The 21,712-nt window shown below is 37.2% G+C and overlaps 2 protein-coding genes across 2 annotated transcripts in view; both read right to left on the minus strand.

Annotated features, from left to right (window-relative positions):
- Window positions 1–1,630, minus strand: part of LOC149795983 (general transcription factor II-I repeat domain-containing protein 2-like) — a 31,117-nt gene extending 29,487 nt beyond the window's left edge. Inside the window, exon 1 of the mRNA XM_089963907.1 lies at window positions 1,196–1,630. Within this exon, the coding sequence (XP_089820033.1) occupies window positions 1,196–1,630 (435 nt within the window). The remainder of the gene's footprint in view (window positions 1–1,195) is intronic.
- Window positions 1–13,458, minus strand: part of LOC149795982 (uncharacterized) — a 137,931-nt gene extending 124,473 nt beyond the window's left edge. Inside the window, exon 1 of the mRNA XM_089965896.1 lies at window positions 13,331–13,458. The gene's annotated coding sequence lies outside the window, so the exon portion shown is untranslated. The remainder of the gene's footprint in view (window positions 1–13,330) is intronic.
- Window positions 13,459–21,712: the final 8,254 nt, after the last annotated feature.

Here is a 21,712-nt window from a genome sequence, read left to right on the forward strand (position 1 = left end):
AATTAAACTTAACTTTGGAAAGATAAAATTCACTTTAAATTGTATTAAACTAGGATGCTAATAAATGAATCAATTTATCTGTTTTGGGGTTAAGACAAATGCTTCTGTTAATGATGCAATATTTACCTGTTGCTATTGCATGGCCAACATTTCTGCATTTGAAATTACCTGTTGCTATTGCATGGCTAACATTTCTGCATTTGAAATTACATGTTGCTACTGCATGGCTAACATTTCTGCATTTTGAAATTACATGTTGCTATTGCATGACTAACATTTCTACATTTGAAATTACCTGTTGCTATTACATGGCTAACATTTCTGCATTTGAAATTACATGTTGCTACTGCATGGCTAACATTTCTGCATTTTGAAATTACATGTTGCTATTGCATGACTAACATTTCTACATTTGAAATTACCTGTTGCTATTACATGGCTAACATTTCTACATTTGAAATTACATGTTGCTATTGCATGGCTAACATTTCTGCATTTGAAATTACATGTTGCTACTGCATGGCTAACATTTCTGCATATGAAATTACATGTTGCTATTGCATAGCTAACATTTATGCACTTGAAATTAATGTTGCTATTACATGGCTAACATTATGCATTTGAAATTACCCTCATCCATATGCTGAGAATTCATCCTCACATACTCAGTAGTCTTCGTGTTTTTGTTTTGTTTAAGGACAAAGACAATTACTGGGACATCAGTGTGGAGTGGGAAGAGAGAATCTATAAATAGCAAGAGGCATGTATTGATTATTAAAATTAGTTTTACCCAAAACCCAAAACTACATTTTAATATCAGCAATACATTACCTTTTGCTAATGCATCGTTGACTTTCACCAGTTTGGTGGGAGGCCCATGGCCCCCCTACAACTGGAAAACAGAAACATGGCATACTCACCCTTACAGCAGACTACTTGCCTTACAGAAAATAATGCCTTTGCTCTAGTGCAGGGGTGTCAAACTCAATCGCTCAGCGGGCCAAAACTCAAATCACACGTAAGTTTGCAGGCCGAACAGGATAAACATTCAATAAGCGGAAAATTAAACCTTTTTTAAAAATTAATATAAATTAAAACAGAAAAAAGTTTTAATAATAAAAAATCATTGGCATACCCATTTTTGCTCTTATGCCAATTTGTCAGAGCTGGATGTTTGGCATCTTTTCTTGGCTACAAGTTCGTTTATGTTGGGAGTAATGTTCTGTGTCATTGAGATTCTCATGATGGACTGCAAGTGTTCATCAGTGAGACGACTCCTATGTGATGTTTTGTTAATCTTCATCACAGAAAACAGCTGTTCACACAGATATGTGCTACCAAACATGCTCAAGGTTCGAGCCGCATGTAGACGAAGCTGGGGCATCTCTTCAGGAATGAAATGAGTAAACTGTGCAGGCCCCACAGTGTCGTACTTTGCCTTTAGTGTCCCATTACACTGCAGCTCTATTAGCTCCATCTGCAAATTTACAGGTGCAGTTTCCACTATGGCAAATGGGTTACGAAACAGCTCGAAATTACTTTTCTGTGCTTCAAAGTCACTAAAGCGCCGTGTGAACTCGGTGCGAAGTAAGCTAAGTTTTTCAGCAAAGTGTGCATTGGGAAACACCATAGCCTAAAATTCTCTCTCGGGCCGGATATAATTGTATGCCAGTCAAGACCTCTCGGGCCTGATATAATAGTATGCCGGGCCTGATATGGCCCGTGGGCCTTGAGTTTGACACATATGCTCTAGTGTACCAAGAAAAGGAGGAAGAAAGAGGAGGAACTATTTGTATGTTTTTTTTTTAAAAGCCTGGTTGGCAAAGGAAAGGAAATGATTCAAATCCAAACAGCCTGATTGTAAGGAAAGGGCAAGAAACTCTCTTCTATGTCTCATGGATGGCAAGGAGTGCATTAAAACCAACTTCAGGGTAAGGTTTACCCAAAAGTTTGAAATAGGGTTTTGTTAAAAACCAGAAGACACTAGAGATTCCATCTTGGCACCATGCACAACAATGGTCTCTATAGCACTAAATACATGATTAGGTTGGCAGAGAATCCAGCTGATGGCTGGACGTTTAGAGTGTATTTGAAAGGGCTGCCATATAGTCCTTGATGGTAGAAAGGTAGAGAAAATAATCCTATGAACTCGCTGAGGGACGGCTAGAATAAACTTGTTTTCCACTGCACCAATCACAAAAGATTTTCCGCTTGGCATCATGGACCTTGGATGTAATTTGTAAAGTGTCTCCTGGCTTGAAAGAAACATTTAGGAACTTTGCTCCAGAACTTGTGATGGAAAGATCATTTGAAATGAGCCAAGTGTTGTGTACGTTTAATTTGCATTGTTTGTTGATTTTCTTCATGACTATATGTTATGTGCATCTGTAACTGTGCTTGACCTTTGTCCAATATCAAGTTAATGGTGTAACTGACCAGTGACAAGTATCTTGTAAACACCATAATACATAGCTAATATTTCTCTATGAATTCAATACTCAGATCATTATCATTAGAAGTAAACATGTTTACTTCTATCTGAATGAAGGATCTTATTTTTTCACTTGGAAATTCCTAAACTTGTTGACAACTTTGAATGTCTTAGTGAGGAGACTGACCTCCTGGCTCTATTATCATGTCTTTGCTTTTTATATAATGTTGTTTGCTTAAAAATTATTCATTCTTGTCTTAATATCTGAGGCAAAATCAGTCTTGTTGTTGTGTTCAGTATTTGATTTGGTTGTTGTTGTTGTTGTAGGGTTTAACGCAATTTTTCAGCACACGATTGGCTATACATGGCGGCCAGTATTAATGGTGGAGGAAGAACCCTGGAAAACCCGGGAAAGAACCACCAACCCATGAGAAGCTACTGGCAAGCTTTCTCACATACCCACACTGGCTGAATCTGAGACTCAAACCCACACAGACAGAGGTGAGATGGCAGTGATCTGTAACGGACAGTGCTTTAGACCACGCAGCCACTCAGGTCTCCTAGTATTTGATTTGGGTGGATTAACTTATTAAAATTAGTATTCACTGGAATTACAAAGGGCTCGATACTATTCTTGGACTAAAAATAAATTTGGAATTATAGTTAATTCAGACAAAGACATTTTCAAATGTATTATTGTGATACATTGAAAGACAGTAAACACATCACCACATTCCAGACCATTGGCACATTAGCATGTTTGAGACTAAGGTTACATCAACACATCCAATATTGTACTTTATTTGGAATACCACTGGAATTCAATTGGGTCTTCATACATTCAGACATGGGATAGAACTTCTTTTTAAATATTCAATTTGTATTCTAGGGAAAAAATTCTTTATTCAATTTTACAAACTTGTTGGTTTTCACTCTTTTCTGTTACTAGGTTTAAGACTATATAATCGCAATGCAAGTGTAAATCTATGTGCCATTGTGTAGTAAAGATCCCCTGTGCTGTCATAGGAGGTACCTCCTCTGGGTTAATGTATTTGGCTGATCTACCGGCAGGTCATGATGATCACTGAACCATGATCACTGTTTCACAGAGAAGCTATCAAAATATGCTGTGCAGTGGATTTCTTTACCTTGTGAAATACTGTGGAATCATTCTAAAGGGTGGGAAGGCATAAGTGAACAGATGATCACACTTCAGGCTAAAAGCATGCACTAGCCACGTTCTCTGGACAGCAACTAGGGAAACATAAATGGTGATCTTGTTGTTTTGCCTTGATGCAAACAAGTCTCCAAATGTTTGAACATGGAATCTACTATGGATTGGCATAGAGATCTTCCCCTTCCTTGATACACTGTTCACCGAAATATTCTTTTTGCCAGGAATGTGGCTCTGGGGGCCCAGAGTGGCCGAGTGGTCTAAAGCGCTCTCCGTTACGGATCACTGCCATCTCACCTTTGTCTGCATGGGTTCAAGTCTCGGATTTGGCCAATGTGGGTATATGAGAAAGCTTACCAGTAGCTTCTCAAGGATCGGTGGTTCTTTCCAGGGATTTCCCGGGTTCTTCCTCCACCATTAACACTGGCCGCCATGTATAGCCTATCGTGTGCTGAAAAATGGCGTTAAACCCTACAACAACAAGGAATGTGGCAAACTCAGAAGGTAATCAAGTCCTAGATTGACCAATGAAGGAGGTTAATAGATTGATGTATTATTGGAGAAAAGCATCATGCAGCAACCTCTTATTCTGTCAACTGACCCCTAAGAATACTGCCCTCATTTCCAAATTGTTGATGTGGAGGACAGATCCTGACCATGAACCCTGAAAAATCAGTCATTTAGGTCCCAGATGAGTACCACACCCAGAATCTGATATGTCTACAAACAGACAGGATTGACGTTGACAGACATGCATGGAGACTCCATTCCATATTTTTCCATCAAATCAGATGATGGTGGAAATTCTGGCCCAGTCATAAGATCCCTGTGCAGTTTCCAGCTTGTCAGAAGGGGAAACTGGATGAGGCACAAATACAGTCTGCTGAGAGGAAACAGATCTGTTGTGGAGTTCAAGGTTGCCAGAAGAGAAAGAAATATATGAGACAATAATGATGTCTTGGCTCTCTGCAACTCTAACAGGGCCAGGATCTTGTGTAATCTGTCCCATGGGACATGGACTTATCCTCTTCATGAGGAAATTCATCCTCATGTAGATGACATCCTGAGATGTATTTCAGCACCAGTTTCTCTAGGTTGTGTGTTTAGGCCCTGGCTGATCATTATAGACCAACCAAAAGCCAGATTTTGTCTGAGGGACTCCATTGTGAATCAGTAAACTGCTGAAGCTACATTGGGTTATGTACCATTGGAAGCTGTTCCCATAAATGAAACCTGTATCTCTGTTTATGATTGAGAGAACCCAGCCATCACCAATTATGCTTGACAAACCATCTAATAACTGGGACAGTCTGGCAACTAATGGAAGAGGACAAACCCCAGCAAAGGAGCAAGTCCATAGGGCTGCCTGCACATACACACTCATACTTCCTTAGGAAGGGCCCACAAACTTCCTCCCAACTTTGGTGGCCTCTGCTATAGCATGGTTGCTGAATGGCTGAGAAGGATCAGTGTTGTTGGTCCCTGAGGTCCAAAAAAGTCAAAGAGTAACAAGACCTCTGAAGTGGGTTTTTGTCTCTAGAGAAGCAGACTTTAGAGTGTCCTTACTGTGCTACAGTATGGTCTTGGAAGTGTCCAAAGCCATCCCTGTCAATGTGGAGAAGCTCTGCTGATATAGCCATGGAAATAGACAAGGCAGGTTGATATGTCTTTGCCAATATCTCTGGTAGGCACTGAAGGGTAATTGGCATCAGAGTGACCTCTTTCAATTCATTGGACTGAAGGTGTCAGCTAAAAAGAGACTGTCACATGAGGTTATGGTCACCAACCTTTAACTCAAAACCCTCCAGGTGTGCACAGGTCCCCAAAGAAATACCCACTTATAATGACACTGCATCTAGTGTGGGATTTTTAATGGGACAGGCAGGAGGGTGAACCTTATAGCTAGAAGCAGATACCAGAGATCACAATGTATACGGGATGACAAACCGACAGACCACCTCTTAAAATGCCTAGCAAACTCCTGGCCATTACACAACCTTTGAGAAAGATTCTTAACTTTGGCCCAATGGTGGAGCAAGAAGACATATGTGCATGAAGCAGCCCTGAAAAATTTCTCCAAACTGGCTTGTGGCACAAATCTGGGGATAGGAGAATGTCTGGCAACTCTAATCCATTGGAAGATCCCTCCTCAGACTGTTACATCTTGGGTTGCTGATCTTCCTTACTGGGTGGCTTGATCAAGTCACCAAAAACAGGCTTGGGTGCTGCATTTTCCTAAAGAGTGTGTGTGTGAAGGCGGGTGCAACACTCTCTCTCTCTCTCTCTGCCCTACAGGAGTGGAGTGGGTGCTGCTTTTCCATCATGGGAGGGGCTCACTCTCCAACTAATAATTTCTAACTTTGGTAGGTGCCCTATATGGCTGTCAGAAGAGACTGATTCAGTCCTGCTCTGAGATGAAAGGCGACAACAATGGATACTTTGTTCTCTCCTGTGGAGGGATTCTATAATCCTTAAATGTCTCAGAAGAGACTGATCAAGTCCTTCTACAAGCCATGAGGGACTCCGCTAAGAATACCTTAATAACTCCCTTCAGAGGGGCACAATTGACTTTACAAGTCTCCAGAGGGGCTCAGCAATGGATCCTTCCCAACACCCTATGGCAGGGGTCTTATGAGTCACCCATAAAACTGATCTAGTTCTACTCAGATACCTGAGGTTTCCTGACCAACTCTCTTGGGAGGGACCATATGGGCCTTAAGTGTCTCTGAAAAGACTGAACCAATTCTATGCTGAACGTAAGGGTAATGACAGATGGCTGGCTGTTTTGTTGTCTCTAGTCAGATGAGATTTCATATATTGCCAAACACTGAGACCTGAGGGTTTCAGCAACAGAAAAACTGAAAAACTGAAAGTTCTGAAAAAGATGAAGATTCATATTTCCTCTCTATTTATGTATCTCTATGTTTGGCAATATCCCAAAGCTCATCTAACCCAATGTAACAATAGATACAGCCATCTGCCATTACACAACTAGTACATGCCAGGCACATGGGCTGCACATCCAAGTGGTTTTCCTTGTGCCCACATTTAGTATCACTTTGATTCTTACATACTGCTGTAGAGAAAAACTCTGAAAACAGGCAGAAATCTTGTATAATGAAAATAATATACACATACATGAATTTGCATGCAATCTAGACTGAACACAAATTAAAACAGCAAATAATTCACAGTACCCAGTGACACTCTAATTAATATGAATCAAAACAGCAACAAATGAAGTTTTAATCTGAAAGATAACAATACTTCATTATCTGCATACTGGAGATGCAGAAGGCAAAAATATAGCAAAGAAAACTGACTAAACTTGAAAACTATCCTTAAAATACACTATAAAATAAAAAGTATTCAAATTACTTAATGCACAACAGACTATACAAGCAGGTGTTTGACCTCCTTATGTGAGATGAAATCGGCAAAAATATATAGAATATAATGTGAAATTTTGGAGATTCACATGTCAACAAAATGAAAGCAAAGGAGACAATAAACTAGACTGGTCAAAACAGTGAAACTAATACCTACTCACAAATGAGAAAACAAAAATAAATTAAATGAATTAAATTGGAATAAGACAACAAAAGAATAACCTAACGCCCATTGAGGGTTTTTTTTTGGGGGGGAGGGACCAATTGGCAAGGAAGGAAAAACCCTAATCAAAGGAAATCAACTATGAAAACAATTGGACTGTGGATAAATACAGTTAATAACTACAATAGCCATAATAAAAAATGCACAGTTTGTACTAAGAGACATGAAGTAAAAGCAAATTTTAATAGAGCATAAGGTTTTCCAACCATTAAAATGGCGGCATCTGGAAAACAAGATAAGACTACTGGGCATGTGCAGGGTCATACTGTAGGTTTCTGAAATCTTCTAGAAAGTCATCCTATGGAGGGATGAATTCTCATCATATGAATGAAGTTAATTTCTGAATCAGAAAAATAATCATACAGCAGGTTATGTATTGCTAATATTTTATTTATGTCCCTAACCAAGTGATTTTAAGATATTTGACCTTCACCTTGAAAAACAAGATCTAAAATATTGTACTCAACACATTCCCTAGCAAAAGTGAAGAACTGTTCAAAAAATATCTTGAGGTAGCTTTTCCAGTAAGTCTTGACTTTCTCAGTAGGTCCTGCCTATATCTTGACTTTCACCATAGTTCTTGACTATATCTTGACTTTCACAGCAAGTCTTGACTATATCTTGAATTTTATAGTAAGTCTTGAGTATATCTTGACTTTTATAGTAAGTCTTGAGTATACTTGACTTTCACAGTATGTCTTAAGTTTATCTTGACTTTCTTAGTAGGTCTTGACTATATCTTTATTTTCATAGCAAGTCTTACTATATCTTGACTTTCACAGCAAGTCTTGACTATACCTTGAATTTTATAGTAAGTCTTGAGAATATATTGACTTTCACTGTAGGTCTTGACTATATCTTGACTTTTACAGTAAGTCTTGACTATATATTGACTTTTACAGTAGGTCTTGACTATATCTTGACTTTCACAGTAAGTCTTGACTACATCTTGACTTTCACAGTAATTCTTGACTATATCTTGACTTTCACAGTAAGTCTTGGCTATATCAGAAAGTCTTGACTATATCTTGAATTTTAAATTAAGTCTTGACTATAATTTGACTTTTACAGTAGGTCCTGACAATATCTTGACTTTCACAGTAAGTCTTGGTTATATCATGACTTTTCCAGTAACTCTTGACTACATCTTAAAAGGTGAAAGGAAAGAAATTCAGTTCTTTGATATGTGACCTTGACCTCAAAGACAATAACAATCACTGTGATACCCAGCACACCAGCACATCAAAATCCTGTTATATCAAAAAGCTACAGAATTATAAGGCACAAATGAAAAACTAAAAATGTTCATATCTGAGCTTCACCTTGAAACTAGGGGCAACAATTCTGTGGTATACAACATGCCCTCAGGTGATAACATGTACGTATACTAAGTCATATTTATATATCTCAAACAGTATCAAGTTACATAAATATGTGAGACACAGACAAATGAAAATGCAAATACCATATATGTCCCCATTTTTCTCAAAAGGATGGAAAAATAAATTGACTATACAGTAAAGAGAAATCCAATCTATTCTGACCTACACATACTTTTTCTGACTTATACATACCTATTCTGACTTACACATACCTATTCTGACTTATACATACCTATTCTGATATATTCATACCTGTTATGATGTTTACATACCTATGATTTGTGCATATCTTTCAGACTTGTTCATACCTATGACTTACACATACCAATTCTGACTTATACCTATTCTGACTTGTACATACATAGTCTGACTTATTCATACCTATTTTGACTTGTACATCCTGTACCTACTCTGACTTATACATAACTATAATGACTTGTACATGGCCATTCTGACTTGTACATACCTATTCTGACTTATTCATACCTATTATAACTTGTATATACCTATTCTAGCTTATAAATACCTATTCTGACTTATTCATACATATTCTCACTTGTACATGCCTATTCTGACATACATATACCTATTCTGACTTGTACATACCTATTCTAACTTACACATATTCTCACTTGTACATGCCTATTCTGATATACATATACCTATTCTGACTTGCACATACCTATTCTGACTTACACATATTCTCACTTGTACATGCCTATTCTGACATATATATACCTATTCTGACTTGTATATACCTGTTCTGACTTATATATTCCTATTCTAATTTATGCATACCTATTCTGACTTGTACATACCATTTCTGATTTACACATACCTTTTCTGGCTTATTTATATCTATTCTGACATGTATACCTATTCTGACCTATATATACATATTCTGACTTATCCATACCTATTCTGACTGATAGGTAGCCATTTACATATATACGTTCTATAAAACTGATGACTTGTCCTTACATAAGGACACAATTTCATATGGGGGAAGTAATTATGTTAAAGCCCAAATTCAATTAATTAAATTTGGGGGTGAATTTGCTCTTATCTCATGCATAAGAGTAGCAAGTAAATGGCTTGTATTTCACCCATCAGGTTACAAAATTCAGACACAATAATATTCCCCAAAAGCATCACTTGAATACAGCACCTTTGACCCCAAAATCTCAAAAGTCAAATTGAAAATCTCAAGAGTCAAAACTGAAATATCAAGAGTCATTTATTTTTCACAGCCATGAACTCAAGGTTGGGATTTGTCATTATTCATGGAGCAAACTGATGTTTATGATATCTTGTCTCGAGTAGAATAAAGAAAAACAGTTGTACAGTATTCTGCAATAGACAGACCAGCTGACCATAAAATTTATATGGTTACTAATGAAGTTTTTGTACAAGTGTTTCTCTTTCTCATTATGTTTGACTGTGTGTATATTTGGAATAAAGAGTGGTCTCGATACAAGAATAATGGCTCCATTTAGCACAACAATTTCTTTTAAAAAATCCAACTTTTTTTTTTTTGGCTAAACACAGCCATTATTTTGTATCAAGAACAGTCTTTATTCCAAATGCCCATCTTATCCTACTTTTTGCAAATGTTCATCTGTCTGTTTGCAGTTCATACCAGTTTGCCTTAGATCTGAGAAAAAAAATGCTAAAATCCAGGCACAAAATCGGATTCCGACCACGGGTGAATTTTGGGTAGAAAAAAGTCGGGTCCAAAAAATTAGTTTTTTTATCTGTATTTTGTAGTGCAACTAGATATTCCAGATTATTTGGTATCATTGCATAATTTTCTATAATACCACCCACTTTAGTGTATCATGCACGACCATGACGCTACAGAGCTCGGCAGTAGGCTACTACCTCCTGCCATGTTAACTCGTCGCTAGGGGTATGTGTTAAGACAGAAGAAGGACTATTTTGTATTTTATTATTCTTTTAGCATTCAATATACCCTATTCTTAACTCCTCAAATCATTTGAAATGCAGAAATCTACCCATACAACTATAGAAGTTATTGTTATGCATATCTATATCTTTTGTAACTCCTGGTACATGATATTGTCTAATTTTTTTAATTTTTATTCAAGACTGCAAATTGCAGTGATTATCTCTAGCTGGATTTTACATACATACATAGGGTCTATTTTAAGATATTAGATAGATGCTTATGTGCATCTTGACAGTTACTGATAACATAATTATTAATAAATATGTTTATGAGGGCACTTTTTTAAAGTTGGAACTGCCCTCAGTGGCAAATAGGATTCACTGTTCAGTGTCCTTACACCATTCACATATCATCATTCACATTTCCATCTTTGAAAACATTTTTCACCCATGGAAATTCACTTTTTCACCCATCCTAACATTTTCTAACAACAGATTTTCTTTCCTACTCCTCTAAGTTGACAAAACTTTCTGTTTCTTTGGAGTCTGAGGGCCACAAAATACATTGCTAATATGTTGGCTCTGACAGTGAGGCAGAGAAGAAATTATACTTCTTTGCACCATTGTGATTTAAAAGTTCAGATGGATTCACCGAGCATACTATCCAATATTTTTTCACTGGCTTTGCAAACCACCATATTTCTGACAGTTTTGCTTAATTCAGTACATACAATCTGAGGCACAATCAAATAAATACCTATAGATGATCAAAAAGTAATCCAATTAAATCACAACTGATTCTGAATTATTAAACATTTTGCCAAATTAAGCATATTAACAGCCAACATAACACGATTAATGTGTGTTCATTTAACTTTGACAACTATCCTCACAAGTCACCTTATTTGGGCTAATCAATTACAACTTGATAAGAAATCAACCAAATGCTGACACTAACTATAAGTTAATCCATTCAAGTTATATTTGTTTCCATCTTCCTCTAGCATGATCACTGAAACATGTTGCAACAATCTAACCTTAATTACACATATGTAAGCATGACACCAGTGATATGTTGGATGTGCCCAGTTCATATTGATTTTACATACCCATAGGTGCAATATTATTCGCTGATAAAGTGCAAACAGTGATTAAATGTTAACCATGTCACATACAGTAAATTTGTTATGGACACTGTACACTAAATGGAAACTGGGCTGGAGGCAAATCAGTTGTAATACATAATGATGTTCCAGCCTAAATCTACATACTGGTACATTTTAAAAATGCACAGGCTGGAATTTCCACATATTTAAAATGGGTAACATTTAAAATCCAAGTATAAAAACCTAAGGGTATGCATCTATTGAGAACCCTGATCATAATATTACCTAACACTTAGATCATCAACCATCTACTCATGCAGGCAATACAAGATATTGGGGAACAAACTTTACACATACAATAACACTCTCAAAGTTTCTGTTGAACACAGCAACTGACATTGAACTTGTGGCTTTCAAATATGTTATTACCAGATCTTAAAGAGAAATTTTAGTGCTGACAACCCATCACTATCTATGGAGATTTTTATGTCTCAAAAACTCCCTACATCTATATGATTCAAGTTATTTTTTTAAGACAAGAAGTATTTATACTCACATTTCCTGGCTGAAAAAATTATATTCTGATTCAGTATTACAAATTTATTAAAGTTACTAAACATGGTTAAAACTAATATTAGAATCCTCTATGTGGACAGGGTACTAACATGGACAGAATACTAATGTGGATAGGGTACTAACATGGACAGGGTACTAACTTGGACAGGGTACTAATGTGGACAGGGTACTAACATGAATCTATGTGTATCAATGGGGCAGCCGTGTGTGACTCACATCCAGCACTTTTTCAGCCTGCTGTCATATATGTTGAGAATGTTCCTTACATATACTGAAAGAAATTAAATTGTCCTCTTATTTAATACCAGAATTACTGCATATCATTGTAAAATAGATTTAAAATATTTACATTCTAACAGATATTTTCTTTTGGATCATCCTCCATAGTAGTTCAACTGATAAATTCTTCTGTTTTTAGCCTCATTTTCTGGTGTGTCACATAAAGATATTGCTGACTTATCTCGAAACATAAACAGATCATTGTAATATGGTATTACTGAATAACATATTGCAAAATATCCAAATATGGCATAGAAAGCCTTATTTGGAAAACTAATTACCACAAGAATCTCATGTTATCTGTCATAATGGACAAAGTACAGTTAGCATAAACATAGCAATATAATTTACCTATCATGACAGACAAGTACGGTTAGTGTAAACATACCAATATATTTAACCTTATATAGGCTTCATAACTTTATCATTAGTAATACTTACTGAAAACATAACTTTAAGTAGTAGATTTTAACTAAGGTCGTCTTTTTGTCTTTAAAAATATTTGTGTTTGCTTCATTGTGAAGTACAAGATGGAATGGTAGCCTCAACCACGTTGAGGCTACGACGTCGTAGCTATAAATGGCCCTTGGCAACATCACGCCTTCTTGTATTAAGCTCTGTACACGAGTTACCTTTAAACAACTTGACAAAAGACCATTGGTCTTTAAGGCAGGTACCCAGTTGTAAAACCCTATCGTATTCAGTTTGTCATATCATGTCCTAGGATATCTAGAAATGTAGAGCCCTTTTAGCACGTTGACCGCTTCTTCACTGTATACTGGAGTGTTTGGGCAGTCATGTGTGGAGCAGCGAAACAAAATGAATTTATTATAAACTAGCCTTTTAAATCAAATATAAATACCTTAAAATTGTATCTCCTTGTCTGCTTAGTTGGTATCTACCATTCACTAAATGTACTTTAGTAACAATTTTCATTTACTGTCACTTTCGTTGAGTAAAAGTTAGTTGTCAACGAAATTGTTTTGACATACATTACTCAAGATCTGTGTCACAAAAGATACCCAACTTAAACATGTTATAGAATAAGCATCTCAGTGCATTGATTTTCATTTTGTCATTGTAAGTGAAAGGCTTTTTAAAAAGTCGGTGTCCTGGTGAATTTATGAACATTACAAATGCAACTACTCAAAATCAGGGACCGAACATATTTTATCCGATAGTAAGAATGTTTGATGCCTAAATCCACATGATCTGTGTGTGGGGGCATTACATTTATTATTTATTTATTTATTATTAGTATTATTATTATTAATATTATTAAAATGAAGATAATCATGCAGATTCTACAGTGTTTTTCGACACTAATCGGGCAATCCTTCATCACTCCATGTATTCATACACAAATAGAGCTCTTTTACTACTTGTACATGCTCGTATAGTTAGCGCATATTTTTATGACAAATGATTTGTAAAGTTCCTCTCTTTACTTTTGTAATGTTTACACAGATAAATCTTTTTTCAAGAGTAAATACAATTTTTTCAGCGGCGTAACTGCATTGTAGAGAAGAGTGGGGGGGCATTCTAGAAAGAGGACCTAAAATATCAAGGGGGGGGGGTATGAACTTTGCTGGGGGAGGGGTAAATACTACACCACTGATAGTACATATAATTGGTAATGATATATATCGCATGGGTTTTTTTTTGGGGGGGGGGTGCTTTTTTTGTCAGCTCCACTTTATCGGACTGTCGTTGATTATGTATATCGAACTGGTGTTGATTGGATATCGCACTGGTGTTGATTAGGTGTTGGTTGGATATCGCACTGGTCTTGATTATATATATATATATATATATATATATATATATATATATATATATATATATATATATCAAACTGGTGTTGATGACGCATATCGGACTTGAATTGATGATTTATATCGGACTGGTGACTAAATAGCTTGTTCCCAATTACAGCCACAGTATTCAGTGACATCGCTGAAAATTACCGTAAAACCATGACCGCATTACAGTTTAGGTTAATAATAATAATAATTATTATTATTATTATTATTATTATTATTAAAACGACGCTGTACCAATATTCTTAGCTAAGGAAAGAAAAAACAATGTTTGCAACTCGTTTATGATCAAACTGTTACCAGTTGTGCACGCAATCACATACTTTGTTAATCACACATAAGCACCTGTCACCATAAAACGTGTGTATCAAGTGCTAATCAGTTAAATATAATATGTTGTTTTTCAGCTTCGAATTCAAAGATGAACATGACCTCTCTGTTATGCTTAGTTTCTACTAGTACGTGAACTGCTTATTAGGCCTATTTTATTCTGAACTGTCTGCAGCACACCGGACAGACGATGCCGCTTGGATTGCTTGATCAACAAAGGATATACTGCTGTTCCGAGATTAAAATGTTAGACACGAATAATCAGCCCCACACCTTAATGATACTGACTGGCGTTTAAGGGGTCGTTATCGCCTATTCATTAAAACCTGCAAAAATATGCGGACAATCTTGTCTGCACATATCGGTGTACATACACTTACCGGTATTTGTCGCGGCTGTTGAGCTGCCCTGAACTGAAGGGTTCTCGATATGTACATAATATTTCTCAGTCAAATCCTCTGTTTGGCGACTTGTAAATCCACGTGGAATAGTACAACCCTCTACCTTGTGGCCATTTTTAATGTCGCGCTAGATATGGCTATTACCAAATACCGGTGTCTAAACTGTCCGTAGGAGTGTTCCGGAAAGATTTTACTGCAGCAAATTGCACAGTTTAATAGACATGTGACATGAGACTCACATAGCGTATATCAGTATCAACACATATTTTGGGGCTGATTTATCAGTTCATAGTTTGTGTTTTTTTTGCTCCGATATGGATGTGACTGCACGAGATCTCCACCGATACTTAGGGCAGTTATGATGTGTTGTAGAGAAAACGAGAGGGAGTCTTTGAAGCGTTTCTTCTGATCTCTTTGATTTTGCTTTCTCTCCTTCAGCTCGACGTTGAAGAATTTTTTGAGTAATTGCTCATCTTACAACCTGGTGACGTTACCTGCCCATAGCAGCCGTGATTTCATCAGCAGAGCGTGGATAATTGGAACGCCTGCACGTGTGAGAACCTTATCGTCGGAAACCTTGTCCTGCCATTATGTCCTCATCAATTTCACCAGGAAGCCCACTTGAAAGTGGTTAAGCTTCTTGGCATGGCGTCTGTACATCTACAATGTTTTGCATGCATACAGCAGGGCCAGCAACACAATGGCTTGGTAAACCTCCAGTTTGGTTTGCAGACTTATGTTTTGGTAATTCAGGCGCTGGTTTCGACCTCGACGTTGGCTGCATATGACAATGTACTACCGATGTAGGTGAACTTGCCCATTGCCTGAATGTTTTTGCCATTAAATGTGATTTTAGGCTTTTTGGCGTAAGTTGGTGCGTCACCTTTGTCTTTTTGATACTGACTATGAGACAAAAATTGTCACAAGTCGAATAGAACTGATCCATACTTTTCCAGAGGCCCACACGACTGTGTCAAAAATTTTTGTCAGGTGGACAAAAGCTGTGCACAGGTTAGAGTGCTCTAACTGGCATTCTTCTGGAGTTGACGAGCTGCAAGTCCCTCTTCCTTTTATGAAGCCACAATAACTCTCAGGCAGCAGCCCTTGGTCGATGAAATGATCAAGGCGATTAACGATTAAGCAGAGTTCTGGCGAGGATTTTTCCAGCTATGGGCGGAAAGGTGATGCCCAGATGACCATTTCAATATTGTCTATTACTTTTCCGTTTATACAGGTGCACGATGGATGCATCCTCGTACTTCTGTGGTCTAGCTCGTTGAGAATACGTTGACCGGAAGCGTTCAGCTAATTTGTAATCTCTATGTGAACCTCCGGCTTTGTAGATCTAAACTGGCACAACATCAGCTCCTGGTTCTTTGCCCTTTGACAGCAGATCAATTGTTTTCTCAGTGCCATTCAACGCTGGAGGATCAGCAAGTAATATATTGATTTTGCACTAGGGGCATTCGATCAGTTCCTCTTCAATGATTAAAGATTTTGTAGAAGTGTTCTGTCCATCTTTGTTGTTACTTCTTTGTCTGTGAGCAGTGTTATTAGCACTCAGTATTGTAGATGTTCCTATTAGCTGAAGCCCGTAGATTGTTTTCAAAATCCAATAGAAGTTGTTCATGTCATTTCTGTTTGCGTAGGACTGAATTTCATCGGCATTGTTGCTCAGCCATTAATCTTACGGGTCTTTAAGTTTGCACTGAACAGTCGTCTTATTGTTGTTGATGCTGTCTTCTTAGATGATGAAATCTTCTAAACAGCCTTTATCGAGTCGATATTTCTTGATCAGTAACCTCCTTATGGCAGCATCGTTCTCATCATACCAGTCATGGTGTGTACGCTGGTGTGACCGAGATTTTTTCATGCAAAGGAGTACATGGAGTCTCTAGGTTTTCCTCAACACTCTCGGAGTTCGCATGAATTATTACTATTTGGCTGCACAGTTATTTAACAAGCATCCGTTTCTCATTCTCTTATTTCAAATTGGAAACCTTGTGAATTTAGGATACTTTTTAACCGTGTATTCAACGTCATGCACTTGCTTGGGGCGCAGATGCCTCCATATGACATATTATTTCAGTTAGGCTGGCTGCAAACTGTGTTGATTATTAGGAATGTGTATTCAGAGCATTCCGCAGAAGGAGAATTTCATTTATTTATTTATTTTTTGGCGTTTAACAAAACCCTTTTTGCCAACAACCTGGCCCTGTCTGATGATTAACACCAACTCTAGCATTAAGGTCATCACGGATGATGAGCCTGTCTGCCTTCTTTACTTCAGCGATAAGAGATCCCATGTCTTCATAAAATTTGTCATTGAATTCGTATGGGTTGTTCATGGTGGATACAACAGCGATGATAATATTTGTATGTCTTTCTCCAGACAGCGGGGATGAACTGCCTCATCGCAAACCTCAAGACCATCAAGCTTATGTTATCAACACGGACGACAGTCATCTCCCAGGAACCCACTGGGTAGCCGTCTACTTGCCTAAAGAAGGTCGTGTGGAGTATTTTGATTCGTATGGATTTCCCCCTTTGGAAGACGACATCATCGACTTTATGAGAAGAAATGCTCAGACAACACGATTCAATGAAGTGAAATTACAAGGCACAGATTCCATAGTGTGTGGACAATATTGTGTGTATTTTCTTCATCAACGCAGTCTGGGATATTCTTTAGAACATTTAATGACTTTATTTGGATCGTCACTCATCTAGAAACGATGACAATGTAGATTGATAGTTTTGTGACCATTATGGTTATCTTTTGTCATTAGCTGTGAAACGTAGTGTAAATCAATGGTCCAATGACTTCCAACAGCGGAAGTCTAGCGTCACTTCACAACGTTGTCTACCTTGTCCAAAATGTTTGCTAGTTTACTGAATTGTTTATTTAAAAATTTGTTAATTGTTTATTGTTGGATGCTAGTTATTTAAATAAATATATTGTGTTTTGAAGAAAATAAAATCGTCTGTCGTTTGGTTGTCATTTTTATCATGATAAGGAGAACGAAGAATGGACGGAGAAGTACAAACTTCAGAAACAGCAAAGGGAGCAGCAGCTCCAGCAGGAACCAGACAGAGGTTTTGTCGACTGCCGTGTAGACACCAAAGAGTTCTCCTTCTCTTTCCGAAGAAGCAGGTCCTATCCTGTGGGAAAACCTGCCGTCGGACGGGGATGAAATCTTAGACAATAGAAGATTGCCATAGCTCCTCGTCCACAAAAAAACAGCCCTGAAAAGGGATAATGACTTGAACCGACGTTATGTCCGTGGCGCAAGACGAGGGAGGTGCCATAATTAACCCGGTGCACCTGCAGTTAAAAAACAAACAGCACTTGTCAGGGCTACCTCGGTACTCTAGGAAAGAGACTATTCAAATTGCCAATTTGAGAGAGTGAGGAGTATTGTGATTATAAATACTTACTCCTTTACTAATGTTGTTGTTGTTCTTGTTGTTGTGTGTATGTGTGTGTGTGTGTGTGTGTGTGTGTGTGTGTGAGAGAGCTCACGTACGTTTGTGTAGATAGTAGATTTTTGGGGTTTGTAAGCGTTCGCGTACGTTAGTGTGGATAGTAGAGTGTGTGGTTTTTTCCTTCCCTTCTGTGTGGATGGAATAATTGTGTTTTTTTTCTCTCCTTCCCGTATGTGGATAATAATATTGTGGTTATTGATAGTATAATTGGGGTTTATTTTTTCTCTTTTCCGTGAGTGGATAGTATAATATGGTTATGTGGATAGTATAGTAAAGTTTTGTTTTCCTCCTTCTCGTGTGTGGTTAGTATAGTTTGGTTTTGTTTTTTCTCAGTCCCGTGTGTAAATATTATATTATGATTTTGTGGGTAGTATCGTAAGGATTTGTTTTTTCTTCTTCCCGTGTTTGGATAGGAGATATTGAAGCTTTTGATAGTATATTTTGTGTGGATTTTTTCTCCTTCTCGTGTGTATGGATAGTATATTATGGCTTTGTGGATGGTATAGTAAGGATTTGTTTTTTCTTCTTCCCGTGTGTGGACAGTAGATAATATATTGTTACGTATATCTGATTTAATATATATATTTAATGTAATTTGTCAGTTTTAAAAATGTTATTATATTATATGTTATTATAATGTAAATTTATTCACTATCGATGATACTTTTTCAGGAAATGGTTTGACCTTGACTGTTAGTTTATAAACAACAGGTGTTGATCTAAATTCTGACCTGGGTCCAGAATTAGTAAACAAAGTTCTATTTTATTTTACAATGATTGGTTGTTATTAATGTCATGATGAAACTACGTGGGTTCAGAATTAAAAAAAAATTATTCTGGGAATAAAATCATTGGTCTAATCAAGGCCATATTCTGTGTATGTGATATAAACATGATCACATGACCCTTGTTGATGTTTAAGAAAGCCCATATAATTCAATGTTTAAGAGAAATAATTTTAGCAGAAGTTGGGCAGTTAAAGTGTTATGTTGTACTGTTCAGAGTTATTTCAAATTACTTGTTTGGAGTTATTTCAAATTACTTGGACTCAAAAAAGGCTCAATTCTGTTATTTGTCTGGAAATATTCTGAAGAGTGCTCACACAGGGATAGACATTGCTTACAAATTCAATTTGGAGTTCCAACGCCGGAGAGTATTATTTGTATTTCTGCAAGGAACTGTAGATAAGCACAGTACTGACTACAGCATCCATCTTGGATTTTACATCAGGATTCGAATTTGAAATTATTACTAGGACTTTTGCAATTTAATTCGTGGATTATTCTTAGATTAAATTTGGATCCGATTCTTAAAACCATAAGTTCTTTTTATTTTTATTTTAGCATTTGTACAGAATTTTCCAGGAAAATAAATTAATTGTTACATTTTAAAAAGCTTGTTGTTTTCACTCTTTCTGTGTTACTGTTTATTCGATCCTAAACACGTAACAATGTGAAGTGAGTGTAAGTCTTTGGTGTTCCTTCACGTCCGTGCTTGACAAATATAAAGTGAAAGCGATCGTCGTTCGCGCCATTATACATCTATTTGTGCTGTTTAAAATTTTCCACTCTCTCTATTTTCTCACTTCTCATTCTATCTAACAATTTACATTATTTACAATATTTACATTCTTTTTCAATCAATTAGTAATAGTAGTGTACACGTAGATAATTCTGACCCCCATATAAATCGATACCATAAATTCAACTCCCTCAAAATGTCTAGAGTTACTAGATCTCAAGTTAGAATGAACACCAACAGATATGCAATTTGGAAAACCAGCAATCTGTTAAACAAAATTAGCAAACTGAACAGCTGATTTTTAAACAACTCAGCAAGACCAGACACCTCTGGCAAGATTGGAGAAAATATGGAAAGCAATGGCACCAGTAACAGGTCCATTTCAAATATTAGATCGGACACTCACCTCAATTTCCATACCATTCTTGTGCATTTTACATGTAGCCCCACTTCATGTTTTATGCACATCTTATCACCGGAGAAGAGAAGAGCTGGGTCACCAGAAGAGATATTAAATTCAAAAAAGGGTAAAATTCCGATGAACGGAATATCCAAGGCCAAAAATATAACTAAGGCAATTATTAAGAAAATAACAACCAAAACAATCAAGACCCCTACCAAAACAACAAAGGCAATAATGGCAACCTCACAATCAACAGTAGGTAACACCAAGGAAGGTACAAAACAACAAACAAGAATGAATAATCAAACAACAATGGGAGATAAACAGGCAAAACATCAATAACATAGTATGGATCTTACCCTATTCATCGTCAGCAACAGCTCCAAACAACTCAACAAAAACTGATGCTGGAACCTTCGAAATCATCCGACCAAGATCACATTATATCATAGTCAGATGCAGCACCAGAAGGCAGATGGCCAAATATATGGAGATTCAACAAATAGGCCCAACCAAAGTGAACGTGACAAGGCATAAAGCGCTCTCCAAAAACACCTCAAGCATAATACAGCAGAACCAGACAAGGAATATGAAAAAAGAGGAAAAACCAGATGCTGTCCAAAAAACCAATACTCAACCAACACTGATGATTAGATCCAATTTAACAACAACATAGAAAGAGGTCATTAAGCTACATCAAAAATTTAATCACCTAAGTAACAGCGACATAGCCTTAGAACTAATAAACCAGGGAGCTGATATATCAAGAGGACAACCGACCAACATCATCCTTTCTATTAAATTCCACCACTTCTCGTCGACTTTGATGGCCACTCAAACCAACTTCTAGAATTCAATATCAAACCTCGCTTCTGCAGTCATTGCAAGTCATGGCGACACCAAGCCAGCAGCTGCAAAAATAAAAAAACATGCGACACCTGCGGCGGGAACCACAGCAGCACATGCACATACTTAGGACAAAAATGTGTCAACTGCAACGGCCCCCACCATCTTATTTCCAAAGACTGTCATTACACGAGAAGAGAAGAGGTAATCGTTAAAGTAATCAAAGAACAAAAGCTGCCCTAAGCAATTGCCAAATCAACTCTCCTATCAAAACGCCACGTGCAGGAAAAGGAACCAAAACCACAAATACCTGCCATAACTGTGCCGAACCCGAAATCCGCCCCTACTTAAGCCCACTCTAATCTAAAAAATCAGCTGACAACAGGAACCACCCTCTTGCCCTCTAGCAAAAATAAAAAAACAGGTGGATCCTAAAC

This window comes from Sinohyriopsis cumingii, chromosome 7 (assembly GCF_028554795.1).
Source record: "Sinohyriopsis cumingii isolate HCF-2022 chromosome 7, ASM2855479v2, whole genome shotgun sequence".
Classification (NCBI taxonomy): domain Eukaryota; kingdom Metazoa; phylum Mollusca; class Bivalvia; order Unionida; family Unionidae; genus Sinohyriopsis; species Sinohyriopsis cumingii.